At 40.0% G+C, this 24,341-nt stretch overlaps 2 protein-coding genes across 2 annotated transcripts in view; one reads left to right on the forward strand and one right to left on the reverse strand.

Moving 5' to 3' along the window:
• Positions 1-24,341, reverse strand: part of ANO3 (anoctamin 3) — a 462,814-nt gene that overhangs the window by 21,704 nt on the left and 416,769 nt on the right. Inside the window, 1 exon segment of the mRNA XM_006020701.3 lies at positions 23,691-23,751. Within this exon segment, the coding sequence (XP_006020763.1) occupies positions 23,691-23,751 (61 nt within the window).
• On the forward strand, positions 7,535-20,413 carry MUC15 (mucin 15, cell surface associated). Its single transcript, XM_014518550.2, has 4 exons — positions 7,535-7,608; positions 14,173-14,902; positions 17,410-17,565; positions 20,253-20,413. The coding sequence occupies exons 2-4, from the start codon at positions 14,215-14,217 to the stop codon at positions 20,411-20,413; spliced, it is 1,005 nt and encodes a 334-aa protein (XP_014374036.1). The 5' UTR covers positions 7,535-7,608; positions 14,173-14,214.

Genomic DNA, 24,341 nt, shown 5'->3' on the forward strand with positions numbered 1-24,341 from the left:
AGCTGAAGAGGACTCCACATCCATCTCGTGGGGACTCTGGGTACACGGCAGGGTAATAGAAACCCTGTGTGAGATCCAGAGGAGCTTGGCGGCCTGATCCACTGCCCACCTCTTCCCGTCTTTGAGCACGACTTTTATAAGACGTATCTACGATTTCTATTTTGGTGGCTCGTTCACCCAGAGCATCCGGAGCTCTGCACCGTGGAGCCTAGCAACCTCCACGAGACCGTCTGTGTTGTCTGTCTGTAACTGCAACTCAATCAAGTTTTCCAGCCTACACCACTGCCATCTCGGTGTAAGTAAACAATCTTTAAAACTACCAATACGCGTTTCTGCCTAATTCCAGCTCGGCGGCCTCCCTCTCCGACCCGGCGTGCCTGGGCTGCTAGCCACAGCCCGCGTGCAGCGCGGAAAAGGGCTCGGGTCGCTCCCGGCCCGCACACTTATATGGAACTTATTATTTTGCCCCCATAGAAAATACACCAGCTTTCATACCATACTGTCAGGTGTTGCCCTAAACCCTATAAAATACACACACACAAATCCTCTCACTCAAGGATGTTTGAGCTTTCTACTCAAATTGATTGTGCTTAATAAGGGGTATAGGTGCTATTAACATAATCGCTACATATGGATGCAAGCTACATCACTATAGCATGGATGCAAGCTAAACTATAGAAGGGGAGAGCAAGAGCCAGTGCCATTCCATGCATTAGGGAATATAAGACCTGATTTCTCCATTTTTTTTACAGGAAATACAGGGTAAATATGATGTCCTCTGTAAGCATATTGCAGCATTTCCTCATTTCCTAAAGTTGCTTGGCAGATATCCCCAGAATTCCCCCTCCTAGAATTCCCATGATGCATTGTGCCAGCATATGGTTATTTCTAAATGTCATTAACACACCCATACTTACCCTCGGTAAGTTTTCAAGTGTTTTCAAACTAATAATATGAATGCTCCAAGTGGCTTGAATGGCCTAATTTTCAGAAGTAGAATTACAAGTAGTTAAAAATCTCATTAAATCTATTTAATTCTGAAAGACAGAAGTTAGTGGGGATTTTGCCATTGACATTAATGGCAGCAGGAGCAGATTCTGAATTAGAAGAAAAAGAGAGGAAATGTGACTGAATTGGAAGACCCCAGCTCTTTGGGGGCAGGTAAGATTTTAGTCAGAATGGTTACCACTTCCCTAAAATAAAATAAGAACCACCAAGGTTAGGTAGAGGCACTAGATTACACTGGCATTGGAAAAGAAGTGTATGTTAGTTAATAAGTAATGGGAGTACTGAATTAGGAACCAAGAATTTAGGACTGCTAATGTAACTTTCACTGGGTGCATTGACATAAGACACTTTACTGCACAGCTGGCTAATTAGCTCTGCTGTAAAGAGTCACTGTCTACAAGTGTGGCTCTATTAGGCCACAGTAAACTAATTAACTCCACTATAGGATAGCATTTCCTGACACAAGTACTGTCCCACAGTGGAATTGTTATGTGTGGCAAAATGTACATGTAGACAGTGATGGGGTGGCCTGGGGCACGAAGGTGCTACAGTGTGGGTGCGCTGCCTGCTAGCTAGCCCTAAACTATAGCAGCCTCATGTCCCAGCCAGCCCCACTGCAGCATGCTGAGTCAGACTGGAGCAGCGCCAGCTGGCAGGCTGATCCCCAAGGCCCTCTGGCAGCTGGGTCTGCTCTGCCCTGGCTCACTGTGCTGCAGTCTAAGGTGCATGTGCAAACACTGAATCTAGGAGCAATAAACTCCAGCACAGTTTATTTCTATATGCTAATTGCACATATAGATGTACCCACTGGGACTTTCACAAGAAAGCTAACTACTTTGGGATTTCTAGCCTAAGTATGCTGATTCAAGATTTTTGGACAGCTTGAAGAACAATTAGTGAGGCAACATTTTAGGGTGCAGACAAACATACCTTTCACCATTTCAAAAAGGGTATGAGGTACTACCACAAAAACTGGAAGCACACAAACTTATGCCTGTATCATGCTATAGCAACACGCATTAGCTATATCACCCTAACTTTGCTCTGAATTAAACAGGGTCAAAGGTAGATAGTTTGACCACATTTGTATAGCTACAGGTTCAAATAGATACAACATCTGTGTTGTAGCAGTTTGTATTGGTATACTTTGATATTGATAAAATTATTACATTTGTCTATATTCTTAGGTTTTGTCTCGTCTTTCATCTCCATGGGCATCTGTACACACCACAGGGTTTAATCCTCATTAAATTAAATAGGTTTATAAAATTTAAACTTGTTTATTTTGGGACGACACATCAGTGTTTCCATGTACTACATTTTCAAACGGATTAAGCATTGGAGTGTCGCACCAATGTTTGTCCACACTTGGTTTTTGAATGAATTAAGCCCAGTCCCCAGCCACAGGGGAACAAGATAGTCCAGCACTGCACCCCTGGCCCAGAGCCCCACAACCCATGCTGTGCCACGCAGCTGTGGGAGCATGGAGCTGGCACACGCCACAAGAAAGAAGAAAAAAGGCGGAAGCAATTTGAAAGCAGAAGCCATTCAAGGGGGTGGATGAACTACAAAAAAGTTGCATTACCATCTGGTAGACAAATAGTCTCATTACACATCTTTGAGTGCCTTTGTGTTTGCATACAATGAATCCATGAACGTGACACTAATTTGCAGCGAGCCAAACTAAACTATGCCCAAGGAGTTTTACTTTAATGCACCAGAAAGGCTTTTAAAGCATCTGGAAAACCCACTTGTGCAAACAGTCATGCTGTTGCAGCCCAAGAAAGGGCAAAAATTGTGGTATGTACAAAGGCTCCACCTTACTAAAAAAATAGTACTTCTTACATACCATTTTCCAGTTTATCTTGTGGCCCTAAAGTACATCTGAATTTCACATCCAAGAACTTAGTGCACTGTCAACTTTATGTATTACATACCATTTTGGCATAGACCACCTATTACTCATTCTGGGCCATGTGGATGGCTTTATGTCTCTCTCAGTGATCCTGCTGATAATGCATCTAATGAGTCTCATACAATGCTTAATCATTCACAAGAAGAATGGGATGGTTGCTGAGGGTGTTTGAACAGGGAAGATTGATTTAGTAGAAAGGTTAGCAATTCTGTTTTGATGTAAGCTTATATGTAGTGAAAGGTTGTTGCTGCGGTAGGGAAAAAATGGAGAATGACTCATCTTGAATGTTGTGTATTGAACTGGGACACTGGAAAATGGGTAAGAGAGGAAAAAAAAAGATTTTGCTATTAGTAGCTCTGGTTTTATACAGGTATAACTAGAGTGCAGTGCCTTTTAATGAATAATATTTTTAAAAAGGATTAGGTGAGCTACAAACTATGTCCACAGATGTTCAATGGAATTTGGGCTCTTGAGCCAGTTGGGATTTTTGGAAAATTCCAGTCAGTGACTTATTTAGATAACTCCATTAATATCAGGCAATACCCCCAGGTGGTAAAGACAACCTATTTAAAAAACAACAAAGCAAGTTGGTTCTTACTGTGTATTACTACCCCACTCTCTTTGAAAAGAAGTAAGAATTCTATACTAATGGGCCCCATATATGACCAATTCAAAGCTGTACTGTATTTATAATTTCCTTTCAGAGCCTCAGTTTATTGATAACCACAGACTCCAATAAAACAAAGCAGCTCTTGGGGGTTGAGTCTGCTGCCCTTCCTGTCACAGATGACAACTTCACACTACATAATTCTACTGATTTCACCTCAGTCCAGGAACAGGTGCCTGATCTGGCCCTTGATTTCTAATAAACTTCTAATAGCAGTTCTTCTGCTGTTCAACTATACCAACCAATTCCTGTTTGTGAGAATGAGAAAGATGCCCTCCTTTTGGACCATGTCCTCATGCAGTATCCTAATCCCAGAACAGCCTCTCTTCTGATGCTGTCCAAAAGGTACTGCTAGGTGCCTGGAGGATTCAGACTGTAGTTTGAGAATTAGCATACTAATCACTCAAGAATTGCATGCTTTTATGACTGAGTACAATATTATTTTTCCCCTATATATTTAATATATTCTATTCACCTGATACCTTGATGGCCTACTCTATAGCTAAACAGTTGGTTAACAATCAGTTGAGAGAACTAGTGTAGTAAGTGTAGCAGCTGAGAGTTGTATCTGCCTGGTAAAGGTGCTTGCTGAGTGCCCTGTGACGGTTGGACCAGGTGTTTCTTGTTGTTTGTTCATGTATTGTAAAATGTATGTTATAACGAAAAGTTTAGTTAAAAGTTTAAAAAACTAGGTTAAGGCCTTGTAAGCAGTGGTGCAGCTAAAATTGACCTTATAAGGAAAACACAGAGACTTATACTGCTATTGGTTAGTCAAATAAGGAAAGTTCTTAGTGTAAGATTGTGAGTGGCTGTGAGCCAACAGCGTAGCTCAGAAAGCTATAAATTTGCTAGCACATCTGAGAATCAGCAGAAGGAAGATGCAACATCATAAAGAAAGCTACCATTCTGAAGATTAGCTGTTGACCTGGGTTTGGTAGGCTGGCGGATCTCTAGAAGCCTGAGGACCAAAAACCAGGGTTCTTCCTGGTACCGCCCCCCCACCCCGACAGCGCAGATTGGAGATGCCTGACTTCACTGAACTTTGAGAGACTTGTTGTACACCAGGCATCGGAGGCGACTGCCAATAAGTCGCAGACGTGAAATATTGTTGTCTGTTATTGTTGTCTTGTTATACTATGCGTAGTTGTGTGTTTATTAAATCAATAAACCTTTCCTACCTTTGTACTTCCAACCACTCTTTCAATCCCAAACCTTCTTGCTAGCAGCTAAGACAGTAAGTAGGCTAATTTTATCTTTTGCAAAACACCATTGTAGTCACTGAAGGGCTTTGTGTCCCTTCTCTGCATGCTCATAACTCAAGAATGTTAATTCTTTAGCAGCAGAATCTCTAAATGGAACTGTTCATGAAAAAATAAAAAATAAATCCTAGATCCACAAACAATTAAAGTCAATTTTGCTGTAGGGGAGCTGTAGTATATATATAATTTACTTCTTAGTGAAATAATAGTTTTGTCCTAGGATTACTTACAACATACTCTAAAGGAGCTAGAAATATTTCCTGATAGCTATAATAAATGGTTAAATTGTGATCATGCCTTAATAGATCTACAACTGGTTTCCTCCCTCCCACTCTCCTTCTCCCTCCAGCAGCATTCCACTGGTGCTGCTTTAGCAGTGGTAACAATGGTGAAAGTACCAGCACTGACTGGCTGCTCGTGATTCAAGGCAGCATTTTTCAACCTGTGAGTCATAAGAATATATGAAAGGGTCACAAACAAACTTTAAAAATGGATTTTCCTTTAAAAGAAAAATGTGGGAAACCATGGCTTTCTGCTTGCAGGCTGGCAAAGTGCCAGACTGCCAGGGCCTGCTTGGGGCCTCCCTGCCCCACACACTGGGGGTCTGGGTGCTGGGGGCAGTGGGTCAGGAGTGAGGGGCACTGGGCCGGGGCTGGCCATTGATGTTTACAAATGGGTCCAATACAAAAAAGGTTGACAACCACTGATTTAAGCCATCTACTTCTGATCAGAGGAGGTCTAGATGACATGGTGTTTAAAACAGTGGCTATATGCTAGAGATTTGTCTACATTATCTATTTTAGAGCTCCCAACATTGCTACTACTTGTAGCGGTTGCAATGACAGGAAATGTTAAAAAAATAATACACTGATTCTGTAATAAACCCTGTTTAAGCAGACCGTACAGCAGAGAGGAGAGTGTTGCCTAACGGAGGGATTCTAAACCAGGGCACCAAAAAATGTAAGGAGATAAGTGAGGTGTGAAGAGATAAGCTAATAAGCATAGGCTAAGAGGCAGAGTTACACGCCCACTGCCTGGACCCTCTGCAAGGTAAGTATTGTGATATATAAATTAGTTTTTGAAACTGGGTGACACTCAGTTCAGAAAACCTATGGAGGGCTGCCTTGAGTCCGATGAGGGGAGCCTGAAATCTCAAAACATTTAGAACCAATGGCCTAATGCATGTTTCCATAATCCAGAGTCTATCTGTAAGGGTGTGTGCAGATGTGACATTTAGATGGACCTAACTAGGGTTAGGTTGATCTGAATGCCCAACTGGGGAGACATTTGGGGAGGTTCAATCAGACCAAAAATGGTAGGCTTGATATACATTATTTCAACTGAGGAAGGTGAACTAACTTAGATTAGAAATGGGTTAGCTGGATGTAGTGAATGTCTACACATGTTTGGAATGCAGTTGCTTTCCCCAGCCCTGGGGCTGCACTCTTCTTATCCACCTTCCTTACCCTGACCAGGCTACTTTTAGACTCCTGATACTCAGCCACTGCCAGACAACCTTCCCTGGGAACCCAGCAGCCCCTGCTGCAGGCCCACCCTTTGGACCTGCCAACCCTGCCCCCCAACCACCACCATAAATTACTTACACCAGGTTCCCAATGCACCTTCCAGCACCAGAAAGTGTCCACATATGCTATTCCTGATCTATGATCACAAGGCTTAAAGTAAGCTGCATGATTGTAGACCTGGTGCAGTGAATAATTTAAGCACATACTGGGAGTGGCTTAAATTTACTAAAGTTACAGTCTATCATTAATATGCTAATAACGATGCTGCAGCAGTTGTACTTAATTCTTTCAAAAAAACAAGTTTTAATAGAGAAAAATGTCATGATATTCAACTTATGAAATAATTTGAGACTACTGGAATACTTCTGAGTCCCTCTCCAATACATATCATAGAATAAATAAAAACAGCAGGTTCCTAAAAACTTCTGTAGATTAAAAGTTATGTGGTGTATATTGGGCTTTCTATTTCCATTTTGCCAAATTTACCTTTAAGGTTATATATAGTAGGTAGAGCAGGGTCTCAGTTGCAAGATTTATATTTGGATCCAAGTTTTCAAAAGTATAAAAACATTGAAAACTGGGTTTCTGGTCACACCTGAATTTCCACTCCCTACAAATTACTGATTCAATGCTCTTCATATCTGTAAGTATTGGCCTGTTTCCAAGAGCATGCAAACATTTTTTTCAGTAGACTGTTCCTATTTTTATAAAGGTGAGACCTATCAAGACATACTATGACTAACTTTTGCTTTCCCATCTTCTGAAAACAAATCCTTTTCACTCACCTTTAATGTGGAATACATGTACAGTAGGAAAGTGTACCATAGTATAAAACCACTAGTGATCTTTATTAAAATGTCTACTGTTTATTTTATAGAGCAATACCATGTAGTTCATAGAAAGCTGTTACTTTCTTTTTGAAAATCAGTGCAATGATTTGCAATCCTCATAGAAGCAATGGGCCTTTGTCTATCCATTTTGTATGAAGTCTGCAATTTCTGTGAACTCTCTAATGACAGAGCTCAACAATGACAGAGAAGCAGGTCAGTCTGGTTCTCAGGTACTCTATTACATACAAAGAAGTAAGGCCCCACCTAGTTTAGTTTCTACAGTGCATTCCTGAGGAGTGTGACACTGTCACATTTACAGTACCTTCATTCTACTATTTTCACTAAACCTATCGCACCTTCTGCTACAGCAGTATTTCAACGTCTACTTGCCTAGGCTGTAGAGGTAAGCAGATTTTTTTTAATGAGTTTGACTAAACAACCAATGCTGCATTAGTTTTTTTTTCCCCAAAGACATTGGTCATAGAGACTGGGTAATGAAATTCTTAGAAATACTATCTACAGAAAGGGGAGAAAAAAAAAAAGAGAAAATAAATCAGTTTGGTAATTCGAAGCTGTAACAAGAAATCCAAATAAAAATGCACTAACCATATGGGATATGAAAATATTTCAATGCAACTGAAACTTTGCTCAGAGTTGATTTTTCTAGTGTTAAGAAGCTGGTTGACAAAGAAAATTTGAATATAATAACATTCAATAATATTGACTTTAAAACAGCTTTTTCCAGTTTAAAAGGTTGTCTTAGGTACTCTATATAATGTTTAGCATAAGCTCAGCATGCTCATTTTCTGCATGCAAAAATGTTGCTAAACTATAAATACATATGCTGAGTTTGCTATATTGAGGGTACCTGGGAAATATAAGTGTTGTGTGTAAGTATATACTTGTATAGTTGCCAGATAGTCTAAAAAGAAAAAAAAAAGAGTAAATGGATTATAAAAGCGGTTTGTTTTAAGGGAAGGCAACTAATGAAAAAAAATATTTCTTAGAGAAAAACTGGCTAAAAACTGTTCAAATTAAAACAATTTCATGCATTGATTAGGAGCAGGGTTGGAGTGTTCTTGCAGACCTGGGAAAGGGCAGCATGTGCCCCCAAACTGACCAAGTTTCTCCCCCATCAATAGAGTTGGTCCAGTAAAAGATATTGCAAAAAAACCCCAACCCCCCGCAACATATGTTTTCTTATGCATTTGCTTGTGGTTTGTTTGTTTTTAAAGAGTATCAATGGTAAGCACAACACATTAGGTATACACACAGGTTAAGTACAGACAGTCAAAAAGCCTGAGGCTGAATTGATTCAATCTAGACAGCTTCCTCTAAGCTGTGTAGGTTGAACCGATAACTAACTGAACTGATATTCAATTTCAATTGGGAAAGGCGGGGGAAGACTGTACTGACCCAGACCAGTACGCGGCAGGGTGCTAGAGCAAGTCTCCCAGCTTGCTGGTCACTGCCAGCCCAGGCAAATGTCCCCAAACTCCTGCTGTCCTCCCACAGGGGATTAAGAAGCCCCCTGTCTGGGTGCTGGCCCACCTTGGGGGAGCCTCCTCCTCAAGAGTTTTCCCCCAGCTTGGGTTCCCCAGCCTAGGCAGCCCTGGGGAGTTGAGGGGAATTGCCCCCATCCCCCTTCTGAGCTGCTGACTGCTTTAGCTACTGCCACAGGAGGGAGGGAGAAGTGCTCTGGGCTGGGTGCCTGCTCGTGCAGCCCAGCATGGGGGCATTGGGGAGCCCCCACACTGGGGGACTTTCCTTCACCTCAGCCCAGGGTCTCCCAGCCCCAGGCAGCCCCAGGGAGCTGAGGAGAATTTTTCCCCCCACAACCCCAACCCCTTGCCTTAGCTGCTGTGAGTCTCAGGAATAGCCCAGGGAGTGGAGGGAAATTCCCCTGCTCCCCTGCATTAGTTTTGCCTCAGACTCTCAGCAGTTAAGGAAAAACTGGCTGTGTAGGAGCAGGAGAATTTCCCTCTGCTCGCTGAAGGGGGCTGAGACAAGAAGCTCTGTGGTTTGGTTCAGGAGGGGAAGAATTCCCCTCGGTTCACTGGGGCTGCCCTGGGCTGGGGGACCCTGGGTGGAGGGGGAAGTCCCCCTAAGGCAGGGGCCCCATGGTGCCTGCTCTACAAGGGCAGGCACCCAGCTGGGAGGACTTCTTCTTCCCTCCTCCTGGGGCAGCTGCTGAAGCAATTAGCAGCTGGGAAGGGGGAGGGGGAGGGCTGCCAGGACCTAAAAAGCCCCCACCACAGGGGCTTTCCCTCCCCCCATGTGCTGTGTAGACCCTGGCTAGGGTTGTCAGGGGGTCTGTTCCCCTGCCCCTCTGTCCCTATGGGCTGATGGACGCAGGCAGACAGCGGACTAAGGAACAGAGGGTTGAAGCAGTCCCTGCTCCACGGGAGCAGGCAGCAAAGCCCAGGGCTGCAAAGCAGCCAGGGATGCTGGGGGACTGTGAGTTAACTTGAACCAGGAAGGGATCTAGGACACAAGTTTCATAAACCAGTTTGACCTAAATTAAGTCTGATACTACATCCAAGCAGGTTTATCTTAAACCGGTTTGGGTCATTTTGGAAGTGGCTTATGTGCACCCAACTTCTGTTCTGTTACAAGTTTAAACCAGTTTCTGATCACTTAAACTGGTTTATGTGTAACTTCTGTCCATAGCCACACTTTCTGCTACAGAACTCAAACAGAAATGTGATCGATACGTGGTCACAAATCTATCAATTTCCTATAGGAATCAGAAAGCTTGACAAGGATTAGTAAGAAAAACAAATGGAATAAGATTTTGTTAACATTGTGAATAAGAATGTGAACATATAGTTTTGAATATCACATTATTTCAAGTAATGTAACTGGGGGGACTGAAGCAGTAGCCCCTGGTGCCACCTTTGTTGGAAGGAGCAGCAAAAATAGCCAGTACCACAGAAACAGCCGACCATGCTGCCACCATCAGCATGGTAGCAGCCAATGCTACCCTGGGTGTGGAGCTGCCCTGCTACACCTGTCATTTTCCCATGAGACAGTAACTGAACAGCGTCAATTCATCTGATAGGACAGATTTGTATGTATAACATCTGCTATTAACCAGTGTGAGTTCTGTATATAAATCCTTTCCTATACCCTGGCAAAAATTGGTTTCTGTTTCTCTAAAGAGTTTACCAAAAACGAATGACTGAATGCATTCTATATATAAATAAGACAATTCCTTGTTAGAAACCATTAGCCTGTTTTTATCTATATCCCACTGGATATAGTTAACCAACAGAAAAAAAATGTTTAACTTAAACCAGAGAAATGGAAAGGAGAAAAAAAAAAAGTTAGGTAATAACAACAAGACATTTACCATAAAATTTGTGGGTAGAAGACTAGTTCTAGTGAAGACATTAACTTCAGTGGGACAAGGACTTCTCCCTGCATATGCATACTTATATGCATGGGTATGAACAAGAGGAACTATTGCATACTCACAGTTTAAGAACTGCCCTTCAAAAGACGGATAAAATAAAGACAGAAGCTTTAACTTTTATAAACAAAGAGTAAGTTTCTGTAGCCATTCTCTTAGATATGGACATTAAACTAAAAATAATAAAAAGTATGATAGAAAGAGCTTGTCCAAAACCCATAAGCAAATCCAAATTGGCAAACCATCTACATTAAATTAGGGATCTATATGTAATTTCATCTGTAAGCTCCAATCCTGAAATGATGAACCCCTGTGCACACAGATGCTCACTGGCTTCCATGGATTCTATGCAGGCACGGGTATGTACATAATGGGAAAGAATCTGAGGCTATATCACCATTTTAACTGCAGTGTAGTGTAAACAAACCTAACACAGCTTTAAATTGTCTGGTTTGGGTACCGGAAGCATCTAGCCATGTGCAGGCAGCAAACCTCTTCCAAGCAGCAGGGTAAATACTGGGATGGTTAGCTTGTCTTGAGCTCCAAGCTGCCATGGTTCAATTTATATGAGTACCCAAGCAAGCTTGTTCAAAGCCAGCTTAGTTGTCACTAAATTTCACTGCAGTGTTGATTAGCTGTAAGGCAGAAAGCCTGGTTGACATGCAATTAACTTCACTTCATTGATTTCAGTGGCTTCACTACTTATTTGGATGGTTTCTGTGAGACCAGAAGCAGTAATAATTTTTCATTTATATTCAGTTCCTACCTCTATTTGTCTATTAGTAGCTCAAGCTAATTAGAACATTTTTAGATTACAGCTAATTTTCTTTTGTTCACACAGTAATCCACAGTACTAGGAGCATAATACCTGCTGTTGTACTGCAACAAGCATACAGTCAGCTGTGAGAGCAATGAGTGTCTTTGGAGGACAACAGTGTTCTTCTGAGTTATGTGAACCTTAATGTTGTACTAAAAAAAGACCAGTTAATAATTAGATACTAAAGGTCTTCCAGAGAACCCAGCTAAACATAGCTCCAGACTATTATAAATACACTTTGTGGTAAAGAGCTTTCATCCTTTTCCTCTCCCAGGAGGAAAATTAGAGAATTAAGGGGATTACAAAACACACTTTGTCCAGTAGAAATACGGACTCTCTAGCATTATGCAAGAAAAATGAATGGTGCAGTTAAAACAAACTGGTATTATTTCCCCTTAGTAGTTTCAAATTGCAGTCAAGGTGAAATGAGAAATATGACAAAACTCACTTTGTTCAACAAAGACCTGGCCACTGATACAAGGAAGGAAAGGTCATGGCAGCGAGTTAAAAAAATGGTACTTTTAAAATGAAAGTGAATATTTGGAAGCTTGGTAGATAATTAGTTACATTTTTTGTTTGTTATACTGTTTTTGTTTGTTAAATGTCCCAATATCCAAGTATAATGGCAACAAAGCAATTTTTATTGTAATAGTGTGCAGCATTTCATAGTCAGTTACAGCTTTTTGACTCAACCTTTAAAAAATACCTCTAAACTGCAAATTACATCACAGAAATTGAGTGTTTTTCTGTAGAATATTAATAAAAGCAATGTTTTATCTTTTAGCTGAAAAAAATTAACTAGCACAACCCCTGTCTGTTAGATGACCAGCCTCTATTTGAGGAATGGTCAGTTTGCCAAACTAGAAAATATACTTACAAGCATATTGGATAAAATTCTGTTCTATAAATCCACTCCTGTTGGACTAAATCATCTTATAAGATGTCAAATGATTGAGGGTGACACAGAAGTGCTGGCTGAATTTAGTACATACTATTATAAACCCTCTGCCTTTTTCTCCTCACCCACAACTCTAATATAGAAAGGAACAAAAACCTTCATATATGAAAGGGTAAAGAGCCGGGCAGTAGCTGTAGAGGGGTGAAAAGAAAGAAGCCACTAGGTTACATATGTCCTTCCCACAGGGCACAACTACACTGTGCAATCATGATGCATGAATAAGCTGCTGAGCTTACTGCCCTGGAGTTCATTGTTCCCAGGCACACCATTTGAACATGTACCTGGGAGCAATTAACTCTAGAGCAATAAGTTCCACCATTTATTCATGCATAGCACATGGAGCCAGGTCAGAGCATCCCCAGCTGGCATGGGGCAATGGGGTCAGCCTGCAGCTGCTCCCCAGCCCCTGCACTAAAGCACCCTCGTGCACCAGCCAGCCCCTTCAGCATCTACACGTGTGCTGCTATGCAGTTTTTTACTCTGCAGCAGGATAACACTTGCATTTACAAGTACTGTTGTACTATGAAGTAAATTAGTTTATGCTGGCCTAAAAGGGGCACATGCAGGGGCAATGCAGATGTGGTACATGGCGATGTACCACCTGCACAAAGGTGGTGCACCCCCTGCCAGTGGCACCTGTGGGTGGTCACTGACCCCTGGTCGGTGTTCACCATGCTCCCCCCACCACCGCTGACAGCGCCAGCGGCATCTGTGGGAGCTCTCTGCTCACCGCTCCCACCACTGCGCTCCCAGCACCACTGGTACAGCTGTGCCCCCCCAGACACCGGGGACATGCACTGTTCATGGGCACATATATAGATGCTGAGACATTTACTGCACAACTAATTAATCTACTGCACAAGAAACTAGTAAATGTCTTGTGCAAACGTGCTCACTGGCACCTAAATTGATGCTGAAGGTGGGACTTCACCTTATTTTGTCCTTTCTAGAAGGGAGGATTGCACAGAAGTGATGCCTGGGGGCTATTGATAGCCTGTCCTCCACTATTTATGAAAAGCTAAATAAGCACATGACAGTGCATCTAAAATCTATGGAACTGTAGATCAGGAGCTTAACACACAAAAATCAGGACACAAAACATAGATTCTAGTTTAGCACAGAAGAGGGTCTACACTAAAACTCCACTAACTCTGTAGGCTAGCTTGGCTATTAAACTGTCATCAGTCACCTGGTAGTAGCTGTATTTTTGTTATCCTCATCCCCACAAGGTCATAAAGACTGTAAGAGGAGTCCTCATCTTCTAAGACAAACTGTAACAATTGCATTCATTTGAAGCCCCAGACTGGGGTGGAAGATGTTTGCCGGTAATAGGGCCACTTACAGTTCTGGACTGACTCTCAGATTTGGAATTTGTTTTGGCTAATTTGGCTTGGAATATGGAAAATTAAAAAAAAAAAAACAACTCTACTTAACTTGTGAGCTAGATATAGCTCTTATTTCCTGCATATGGGTACAGTGCTTCTACCCAACTAGAAATCAGCAGATACTTGGAAGCGTACCACTTAGGTATGAGGCATTTGGGAAAGTAAGCAAATAGCACATACTTGATTTGTTCAGGAGTTTAGAATAGATGACCTCTGATGTCTCTTTCTTATCCTATGATTCCATGCTATTATTATTAAGTTCTCAAAAAAATCAAACTTTACCATTATGAATCTCTACTTTATAGTATGTTGATAGAAACATAACATATCTGGGTCTTTAATTATTCTTCCCTACTTCCCATAACTAATAATTTACACAACTTAACTTCTTTTAGGCTACTTCCTCCATTAAGAAAGAAACCTTGAAAGTCAGTACTATGCAGACTTCCTGTGGAATTATTTTTATTTTGCTGCTGGCTATTTTACAAGGGAGCAGAAGCAATGGTAATAGCACTACATACAATATCTCATCCACAACTAAAGCTCCACCTACAATACAAAGAACTTTAAACAAGCCAAGACCTCCTGGAACTACTGATATCACTCTTCCTGTTGTGTACCATACAACATCACCTACCACCAATGAAAATGCAGTTACAAGAAATACCATAACAGAGAACAACACTCAAAGCAACAGCAGAGCTCAGAACACAACTACTGGAATCAGGCTATTTTCTACTCTGCATGCAATGGAGACAACAAGAAATAGCACAAGTATCTCTGTAACAAACTCCAACAGAATTTTATCTTCAGCAACATCTAGAACTGTTAATAATACAATGACTGCAAGCACCATACGCATAACTGGCAATGAATCGCCGAAAACAACAAACCACTTCATTACAGTCACTTACAACCTCAGTTCTACTACAGTACTCTCCACCAAACACTCTCTACTGAACCCAACAGAACCAACTCCTACTAATGGTTCGCCAACTATATTATCTACTTCAAAGAGTGACCATCCCACAATAGACTTCAAAACAATTTCACATGCTACAAGTGTACATCAGAATTTGACCAACAGTTCTACTGTTTCATCATATCCAAAAGAAACTAGTAAAGGTAGAGGTTTTATTACAGTCAAATAATGTAACAATTATAATACTGACAACTGAAATTTTTTACCTTATTTGGGAGGATAATGTATGAACTTTTTCAGATAAATGTGAGTTTACCTGAAATGCTTTGAACCGCCCCCCCCCACCCCCCGAGATAACTTTTAAGAAGAATTTAAGAAGAATGCAGTGCATTTGAAAGCTTTTCCAGGTCTATCCCAACCTTGAAGTTGGGTCAATAAAAGACACTGCCCACAAAAATCTTTGCCTCTAATATAATGTTCACACATTTCTGCATTTCCAGGTTTCAGTGGAGCTGCAGACTAATATTAATGCATTTACTTTGATTTCAACATAAAGTTAAGTTCTATGCAACAAATTTCAACTGCAAAGTTGAGGATAACATTCAGTGGTGAAGTCTAATGCTATAAAAAAGCATCAATCATTACAATGAAATCAAAGTCCCCTACCAAGATAAGAGACACACAGTGGTAGACATTGTCCATACACGTAGGAAGAAATATTCCAAAGAGCTCTAAAATAAAACTGATGCAGGGTAAGAGAAAGGGAAATATCTCCAATACAGATCTGGAATTGAGGCATAAAGGCATAACTCGGGCTACTGTGCACTCATTTAGTACTTATTTATATAAGTACTAAATGACTGTCCAGTAATGACGGTGCAGCCAGTATCTCATGTAGACATGGCCACAAGAGTCTAGAAAACTTGTGACCAAAGTCTCAATTTATAAAATTATAGTATTTTATTATTACCTAGTCTGGGGAAACAATAGACTACAATCCAAGACAGCACTTTTCTTTTGTACTTATGGATTGGGACTTCAATAAAAGAAAAGGTAGCTTAAAAGAATGTAAAATACCGAAGGTTGCCTGCAAGATCTTAATAGAAGATATAAAGTTTTTCTAGCACATAAAGTATATAAGAACTGAAAGTTATCGTCAGATTTCTAGTTTCCCTTTACAATTACAATGGCATACAATAGACAAAAAGATTGAATTCAGAAAAGAGAAAATACTTTGAAAACTTTATAATTCAGATTTTATAAAAGTCATTTTTGTTAGCCAAAGAACTGAAAAAAGTAAAGTCAATTTTTTTTAAGGTTTCTAAATCTAAATGGCCAAAACTTGAGATGCCTAAAATAATAGAGTATATTTGTAAAGATTTGGCTAAGTACATAATTTTCAGAGGATAGTGCATGGCCTTATCGTTATACCAAGTGACTGGAAATCACAACTTCTCAATTCTTTTCCCAGCTGTTAGTCAAACTCCTGTCTGACAATGAACTTTTCTGTTACAATTGACTCTGGGAATAGTTCTAAATTCAAGAGGTTACTGAGAGGCCCACTTAACCATTTTGTATTAAATGCTTTGAGTTCATGAAGTAGGTGAATGGATGTATATTTCATGTCACCAGGTATCCAGATTCTGCCTTTTTTTATTAGACATCTAAACAAACCTAGGTGCTTCAGTGCAATTCTATTTCATCCTGTTCAAGTTCCTGAAAATATTTTTTTAACACACCGTTATCTTACCCTTGCTGAGAGGAACCTCCTAAAAGTATCATCAGTATGCTAGGTCCATTTGCAAAAACGCGTGCAAGATTACTCTTCACAGTTGCTCGTCAGCTCTGGAACTCCCACCCACTTGAGGCCCACCAGTACCCAAACCCAGACATCTTTTGGAAGTGTTGTACAACCTTCCTATTTCATCAGACATTTATCAAGCAAACCTTTGATAAGGTGCTATTTTGGGGGTTTCTGTTTCATTTTTATATTTGAGAAAGGTCTTTTTTGTTCTCTTGTTGCTCTCCTGTTTTTAACTTATTATGTTCTCTCATTGTAAGTTTCCCTGAGCTTTACTGGCAAGGGTGGCATAAAATCAAATAAATAAAGTAACAGGGGTGGAAGAAAGACTTTTAAAAACCTGTATTATAAAAATGTAAAACCAAAAGTAAACATAGAAAAGTATATGACCACACCAGGGCCCAGGCATGAAACTCTTGTAACAAAAAGCCATTATCCAAGAGCCTGAAAACCCCTCCCCCACAATACCCTTCCTTTAGGACTAGCCATCCATCCTCTGTCATGCAGACATGACCCCCTCAACTGCCCAGCACAACACAAACTAGGCCACATTCTGTTGTAAACTGAAGTGTCCAAACTCAAAGAAGACACATACCTAGACCATGAACTAAGAAGATTTGGAAGGTACTATCCAAGCCAGCCCAAGTTCCTACAGCCCTTTGGAGTCACTAAAGAAAGAAAGATTGACACACAAAAAAAAACAGCAAGAAGGAAGACTGACTCACCCTTGCATTAACTGTTTCTCAGGGACTTTAGCAGGAGCTAAGCACCTAAGTTCCTTTTTGTGTCTAATAAGTGAAACAGAAACTGGCCCTAGGTCCTCATCTGATATAAAAGGGTATCTGAAAAACTAACCAATCCATTTGTAATTTCTATTTTGATTAATTTCTCTCTCTCTCCACTCTCCAGAGAAACACTACAATGGAGGAATAGTATTTGGTGCCACTGTAGGAACCTTTCTGGGATTTGCACTAATTGGTCTAATTGGATATTTTATGTGTGGGAAGAGAAAGTCTGAACCATTTTCCCATCAAAGACTTTATGATGATACAAGGAGTGATCCAGGTAAAGATAATGCAAATATTTTGAAAACGAGGGATTTCCTATATCTGCACAGAGGACTTATAGTGATATGTTGTCTCATTTACATTATGTAAGTTATAATTTTTGCTTCAATGGCACTGAGATTTCACTAACAGATTTTCTTATATATCAATTTATTAAAAATTGGAAAAGGGTTTTATTTGTTTCTTAAACTTGAGTACTATCAGAAATGCACAGCCTAGCTTTCAATAATGTTGCTAAAAAAACTCGTTGAAGTTCAAAAATATAGAGCGCACTCACACTGTTCACTGAGGGTTAAGAAGTGTTATGTTTTAAACAATGAGCTTTTCCAAGTGTTAGATACTCACTTAATACAGATGTTAACAAAAATGGTCAGGTTCACCATTATGTAAACCACTTGATCTCTAGGCTTTTAGTAAAGCTAAAGCTGTTTACACGAGCTCAGGATCTGCTCTGGAGAGCTTTTAAAAGTCTGACTAAAAATAAACTTTCTGCCTCTCAGTTTATCATATTTAATCTCCTTTGTATCTATGCAGTTGTCCTATGAATTTTTAAGTCAAAGTTTTGCAAGAAAATCAGGATTTTTATAAACAGGTAAAACAAACAATGCCTCCCTCTCCTTTAAATCTTCCCTTTAAGAAAACAATGTTCAAAATGAAAAAAGAGAAAACCCTTTCTGTACCTTTTTATAAATCATAAAATAATACAAATCTCATGATTTGATTTTCAAATTGGAGGTTTCTATTAAAAGTTTGAACTCTTCACTTGATTTTTCCCTAGTATTTTCAATGCACTCCTGGGACCCAGAACTAGCAGCACTGAAGTATCAACAAATAAGAGCTGTATTTCTGGCTGTTTGAAAAAGATGGAGCATCAGAAAATCTCATCCCAAATCCTATCCTCACAAGACAGTGGACTTTCGCATCTTGGATAGTTGGTGTAGTTTGAATAGTGTATACATTTTAAATGTTCATCCAAACTAAACCTAGGAGTGTAAACTTTGAATCACATGCCACCACTTAAAAGTATTATTAATACAGTATTTATGGACAAATTCCTTTCATGCACCCAGTTTCAATCACATGCAGTGGAGAACAAGAGGCTGCTATAGTCCTCTTGTTTCCTCTGAATCCACTCTAGATTGTTCCCTAATTTGTGCCAGCTAGTAAGAATTCCCAGTACTTATCTATCAGTTGGAGAGAGGCCCAGAGCATCCGGGTTCTAATGCTTAAGTAGACTAAGGAACCAGCTCTTTCAGCTCTATACCTATTTAATAGTCCTTCTAGGTGAGAGAATTCCAAACCAAAGGATTAACATCAGTGTCCAGAGAAGTTAAAAAGGGAGGTCAAGTAAGAAAGTAATCATATAAATTCCATGTGATATGGAACAAATGTTCCGTTTATTTAAAATTAGAGCCAATAGGCACACTAATATCTCATAAGATCATCAGCACCACTAAAGTTAACATTTACTCATTAACCTTCCACTATTGGAACAGTACACATTGTTACTAATTTTTACAAACCCTGACTGAATAAAATAGAAGTGTAATTGTATGAGGAGAAAATTAAGGACAAGGTAGATCTATTGGCATGAACTGACAACACACATATACATATATGTAGATAGATGTGTTACATATATACATATACATATATGTAGGTATGTAGATATCATGGTTCCCTTCCCAAATTTTCCTCTCTTTATTTTTAAAACCTCTTTTAATACTTTAAGGGTCATGTTCTCATGTACACCTAATGAAAGGACAATGCTAATTGGAAAATCCACCACTACATTGCCCTTTTATATTGATCAAAATACAGGGCACAGGACCTGGAAGCCCTGATATTGGCTACCACTATAGTGACAATACAGATTTGTTATGTGTGTCCTGTTTTGTGCATCTTACTACTAAGGATATAATGAATTTGTAGGCACAAAGCTATATAACTAAAAAAATAATACTACAGTAAGGATTAAACACAAACAAGATTTTACCAGTCTATACAATTACAAATTTTGTATTATGTTGTTACAGAAACACATATCTGTGGATGTTAAAACAATCTACTATAAATTCACAAGGTTTTCCAAAGTGTACATATCAAATTTTTGATTGAACAGAATGTAAAACATACTTTTTGTATTTTAAATATTTTCCTAACACTACAGAAACTGAGATAGAAGAATTTTAATATATTATAGCATAGTATGAGGACCAGTTTTGATTTCAACTACTCATATATCATTTTTAGTCTCTTTCTTGGAGTTATAAATAAATCTGTGAACTGTAAATCTTTTTAGTAAACAAGAGAGAAATTCTCTCTTAAATTAAGAAAGTAAAGGTAATATTGCAGTAAAACACCAGCTACATAATCACAATATTTGGGTTGTATTTTTTATCTCTACCACATGCTTCCTCAGTTTAATCATGAGTAAGTCGCTTGAGACCTGACAAAGCCCACTGACTTATATGGAACAATATTCATTGACTTCAGTGCACTTTGAATAGGGTTTTTAGTTTCTCAGGCTCAGCTCCCTAACTGTAAAAAAAAAAAAAGGGAGAGATAACAAGACTTCCATTCCCCAGAGACTTTACAAAACAAAAGCTAACATTCTGAGAAACTTTGGGGTAAGCACCATAAAAAAATCCATAATGATCAAAATGTCCTTTTTTTTCCCCCCAGTTCTCCGATTAGATAATTCACCAGGATCTTATGATCTGAACTTTGGAGATCTGTCTTACTACAGTCCCTCCACCACAATGTCAGAAGGACAGGACAGCAGAGGGAGATTAGATGACAGCATTCCAATGAATGACATGGCTTCATCTCAACCTTCAACGTAAAATCACAGATGCTAGTTTCAGATTACAAACTCATCTATGAGTCTTATTTCTTCAACATTTCTCTGTTGGTATTTTTTAAGTTTATCTTTCCTTCAGTAATCTTTATGGCTTTGTTAGCATTCAAGGGGTTGGATAATGTATCAGAAATTATAAGATAAATTGAGACACATTAGATATAAACGGTGCTGGAGCATCACTGTACCTGTTTGTAATAAACTTAATTTACTGCTCAGACTTGCATCTTTCTTTGAACACATTTTGTCCTCTCCCAGGTTACAATATTAGCAATCTCCACACAGGACATTTTTTTTCAGTTACACTTGTGCAATCTCCTTGGCTTCAGTCAAGGTTGTAAATATGTAACAGGGCAAAATTTAACCAATGTGCTAACAGCTATCTTGACTATTTTGATGAAAGGTCACTTTGTCCAAATGTCATTTTCACTGGATCAGTAACACAAGAGATTTCCTTCCCCCACACTCTATATTTGCATCTTCCAGAGAAAATAAATTGTAAGGGATTGGTTTTAACTACATTAATTGTAGCTTGTAGTTTGTCAGAGGAAAGTGAATTTTTGCTGAAAAATGAAACATAGGAAGTATTTGGTAATACTGATATAATTACAAATGCTATAGAAGGGAGGCCAAATGAATGAAGAGGAAGGTCGTTACTTCTCTGTATCAGCCAGTATGTTGTCTGCATTGCAGAGTAAGAGCTGAAGAAGTGATGCAGCACATATTCTGATGGGCTACACGGAAGGAATAATTACCTCCAGATGGAAGGGAATAGATTTCCTTTGGGAAGAAAGCACAAAAGAATCCAGAGAAGTGTGCTGGTTTCATTCAGTGTCTATAAAATCATAGTGATATTATGAAAGGTAATAATACAGTTTATCTATTTATATCCAGCACTAAGATCTTTAAATATCTAAAAAACTTTAGGAGAGCAGAACATTACCAGTAAGAACCACAGGATGATTAAGTTCTCAAAGATTAAGGGTCCAGATGCATGGGACATGCTCCTGATTGTAGGTCTTTTAACATGCATCATTTAGCATGCATATGAGCCAAGTCAAAAGAGCTGTACCCATGAGCACCCCCTGAGAATATTACTATGCATATGCATATTACAAGAAAACAAGGCTACTGAATCAGATTGTGTTCATCACAGACAGATGAAGTTTTGGATTTACACTCAGTGCACTGGTAAACTCTGACTATTGGAAAATGAAATTAAAGTTTTCATCATAATGCTGGATCATCCATGAAACCACAGCAGTCAGGAGTCTGGTCATGAATAGAAATGGATTTTCTTCTTTATGCCATCTATATTATTCTATTATTATTCTATCCTATATCGAGCATCACAGGGAGCAAGAGTTAAAAAGGGGGGTGTCTCAAGAAGCTACCAGTGTTTTCATAGCAGAGAAAATTTCCTTAGGATTGGGGGAGGATCCAGAATAGCTCAGGTGGATTTTTTTTCCTTACTTTGTATGCTGGTACTGAACAAACTGTCCCAGGTACCACATGAATGACAGAAAGAACTGAAGTGGGCACTACATGCCTACAAGGAGAAGGATGAAGCATATGGCTACTAAGAAAAAAAGGTACTTAGATATTTATGTAACCAAATAATAATTGGAACCATTCCACTGTGAGCCTACAGCAGAAAGATGTAGAGTCAACAGACAACTGGCACTGCTGCAAACACTAAGTGTGCACACTGCAGGTTTATACACCCAGAGATTATCTCAATTTTGTATTTAAGCTGCCTGTGTATTTGTTTTAGCCAAACGGGATACCCAATCATGTGAGATATACACCTGCTTATGATGGATCAGGATTGCCAAAACTTCTACTATTCCTCTTCGCATTCTCTTCAGCTGGGAGAATACTTTTCCAATAAGGATTTATAATCTATGATAATAAAATTATCTTCAGATTCGATCCGCATTTTGCCTCTGTAAATTATCCACTATGAGTGGATTCTCCTAAAATTATACCTAGATGGCATAAAACACAGATTTACAACATTATTTCTAGAGGTGCACCAATACATCGATCCGACATCAGATCGGCACTGATATAAAGAAAATTCACTGTATTGGAATTTTTTTTTGCTTGATGTGGCCAATAATGTGGCCAATAAATGCTCTGTGCATGCACGCAGCCACAGCACAGCATGTAGGTGACAAGGAGCACAGTCTGGCAGCTTGGAGAGCTGCATCCAGCTGGTAAGTCTGTTGTGGTGAAAGGGGAAGGGGGAGGAAGGAGGTGTGTGTGGAGGGGCAGATCAAGGCCCCCACGATGAGAGACGGACTGGGGCTGGGGCAGGTGCTGCCCAGCCAGGGTGGGGCCGGGCACAGGATGGACCTACGGCTCATCCAGGGTGCATGGGGAGATGGTGGGCTGCCGTTGCAGGCTGGAGCTGTGCCAGGGTCTTCCTGGTGGGGGCTGGTTTGGGCTGCACTTGAGGTGGGTGGTGGCAGCACTGGGAGGGAGGGTTGTATTTTGTGTATTTTGGGGTGGCTGCAGCCTCCTCTGTAGCTCCCCTTCCAAAGCTACCACCGCCTGCCCCGAGCACAGTCTGGCCCAGCCCCCCACCAGGAACAGCCCGACACAGCCACAGTCCCAGCAAACAGTGGCAGCCCACTCCTGCCCTGCACAGATTTGGGTGCACATATCCCCTATGCCCTCCCGGAGTGCATGCTGCAGTATAAGCCACTCCCCCTCTTCTCATGCCCTCCGGATGAGCCACAGCTCTGTCCTATGCCCTGCTCCACCCTGACTGGGCAGTGCCTGCCCAAGCCCCATGCTTTACCTTACCGCGGGGACCTTGATTTATCGCCCCACACCCGTTCCCTCGCCCCTCCTCTTCCACCACAACAGACTTACCAGCCAGACACCGCTCTCCACACTGTGGGGCTGCATATCAGAATCAAATCCGTATTGGTCAATAGGGCTCGCTCTTCAAGCTGCTGGGCTGTGTGTCAGAAATCAGATCAGTATCAGCTGATATGCCTCCTTAAAAATTGGCTATTGTTATCAGTCCCAAAAACCTCTACTGGTGTACCCCTACTTATTTCCTTTTATGGCTATTGTTTGGAACAAAAGTCAGTTTGGTATATTTTCAATCTATCATTCGTATAAACATTCATTTAAAATATCAACACACTGATATTTGCCAAAATCATATTCTTAAAATTATTAAAGTAAAATTGAATGGTCAGCTATAGAAAATCAAGTGAACTACATGTAAGGAATGAAAATTGACTTACCCCATATTGCCATAAAAATAGCAAAGAAAACAGTCCCTCCATTATCAAACAAATGCGTAACCTAAGGAGAAAGTAAAATACAGCATGAAAAATGTACAGTAATTCCACCTCACATCTATTTAATAACTTTGGGCCTTAAAGTTACATGAAGTGCATCACAAGTTTTAAAACTAAAAATAGAGACATCCTAATAAGTCCCCAATGCAGAGAACATTGCATAATATATATACAAAATTCCATCCAGTGCCAAAATACTGGCCCAGAACTAAATAATCTTTGATAGAAAATGTTAGTTTGCTCTTCCTGGGAGTATCACCTTACCCAATTCTAACTTGTGTAAAATACTGTGTGAAAAATGTGCTGCTTTTGCCAGGTACTCTGACTGCATCTTGCCAGTTTTCAAATTCCTTCACAATTTTCTCTCACCTTCTGCATGGAATTGAAACTCATTTTCCTGGACTAAACAATTAAAATCATACTTCTCTGCTTTTACTTCCTAATTTTTTTCCTTTTCCCTAAGCACCCCTTTCTTTTCATTTACCTACTCATTTTAGTGGTGATTGCTATATACCCAAATCCTTTCCCTCACTTGCTTCGCTAGGCATGAGTTGCAGTCCCTCCAAATCATTCTTGAAAATGTCCTCTCTTTCC

Source organism: Alligator sinensis, unplaced genomic scaffold (assembly GCF_000455745.1).
Source record: "Alligator sinensis unplaced genomic scaffold, ASM45574v1 scaffold165_2, whole genome shotgun sequence".
NCBI lineage: Eukaryota > Metazoa > Chordata > Crocodylia > Alligatoridae > Alligator > Alligator sinensis.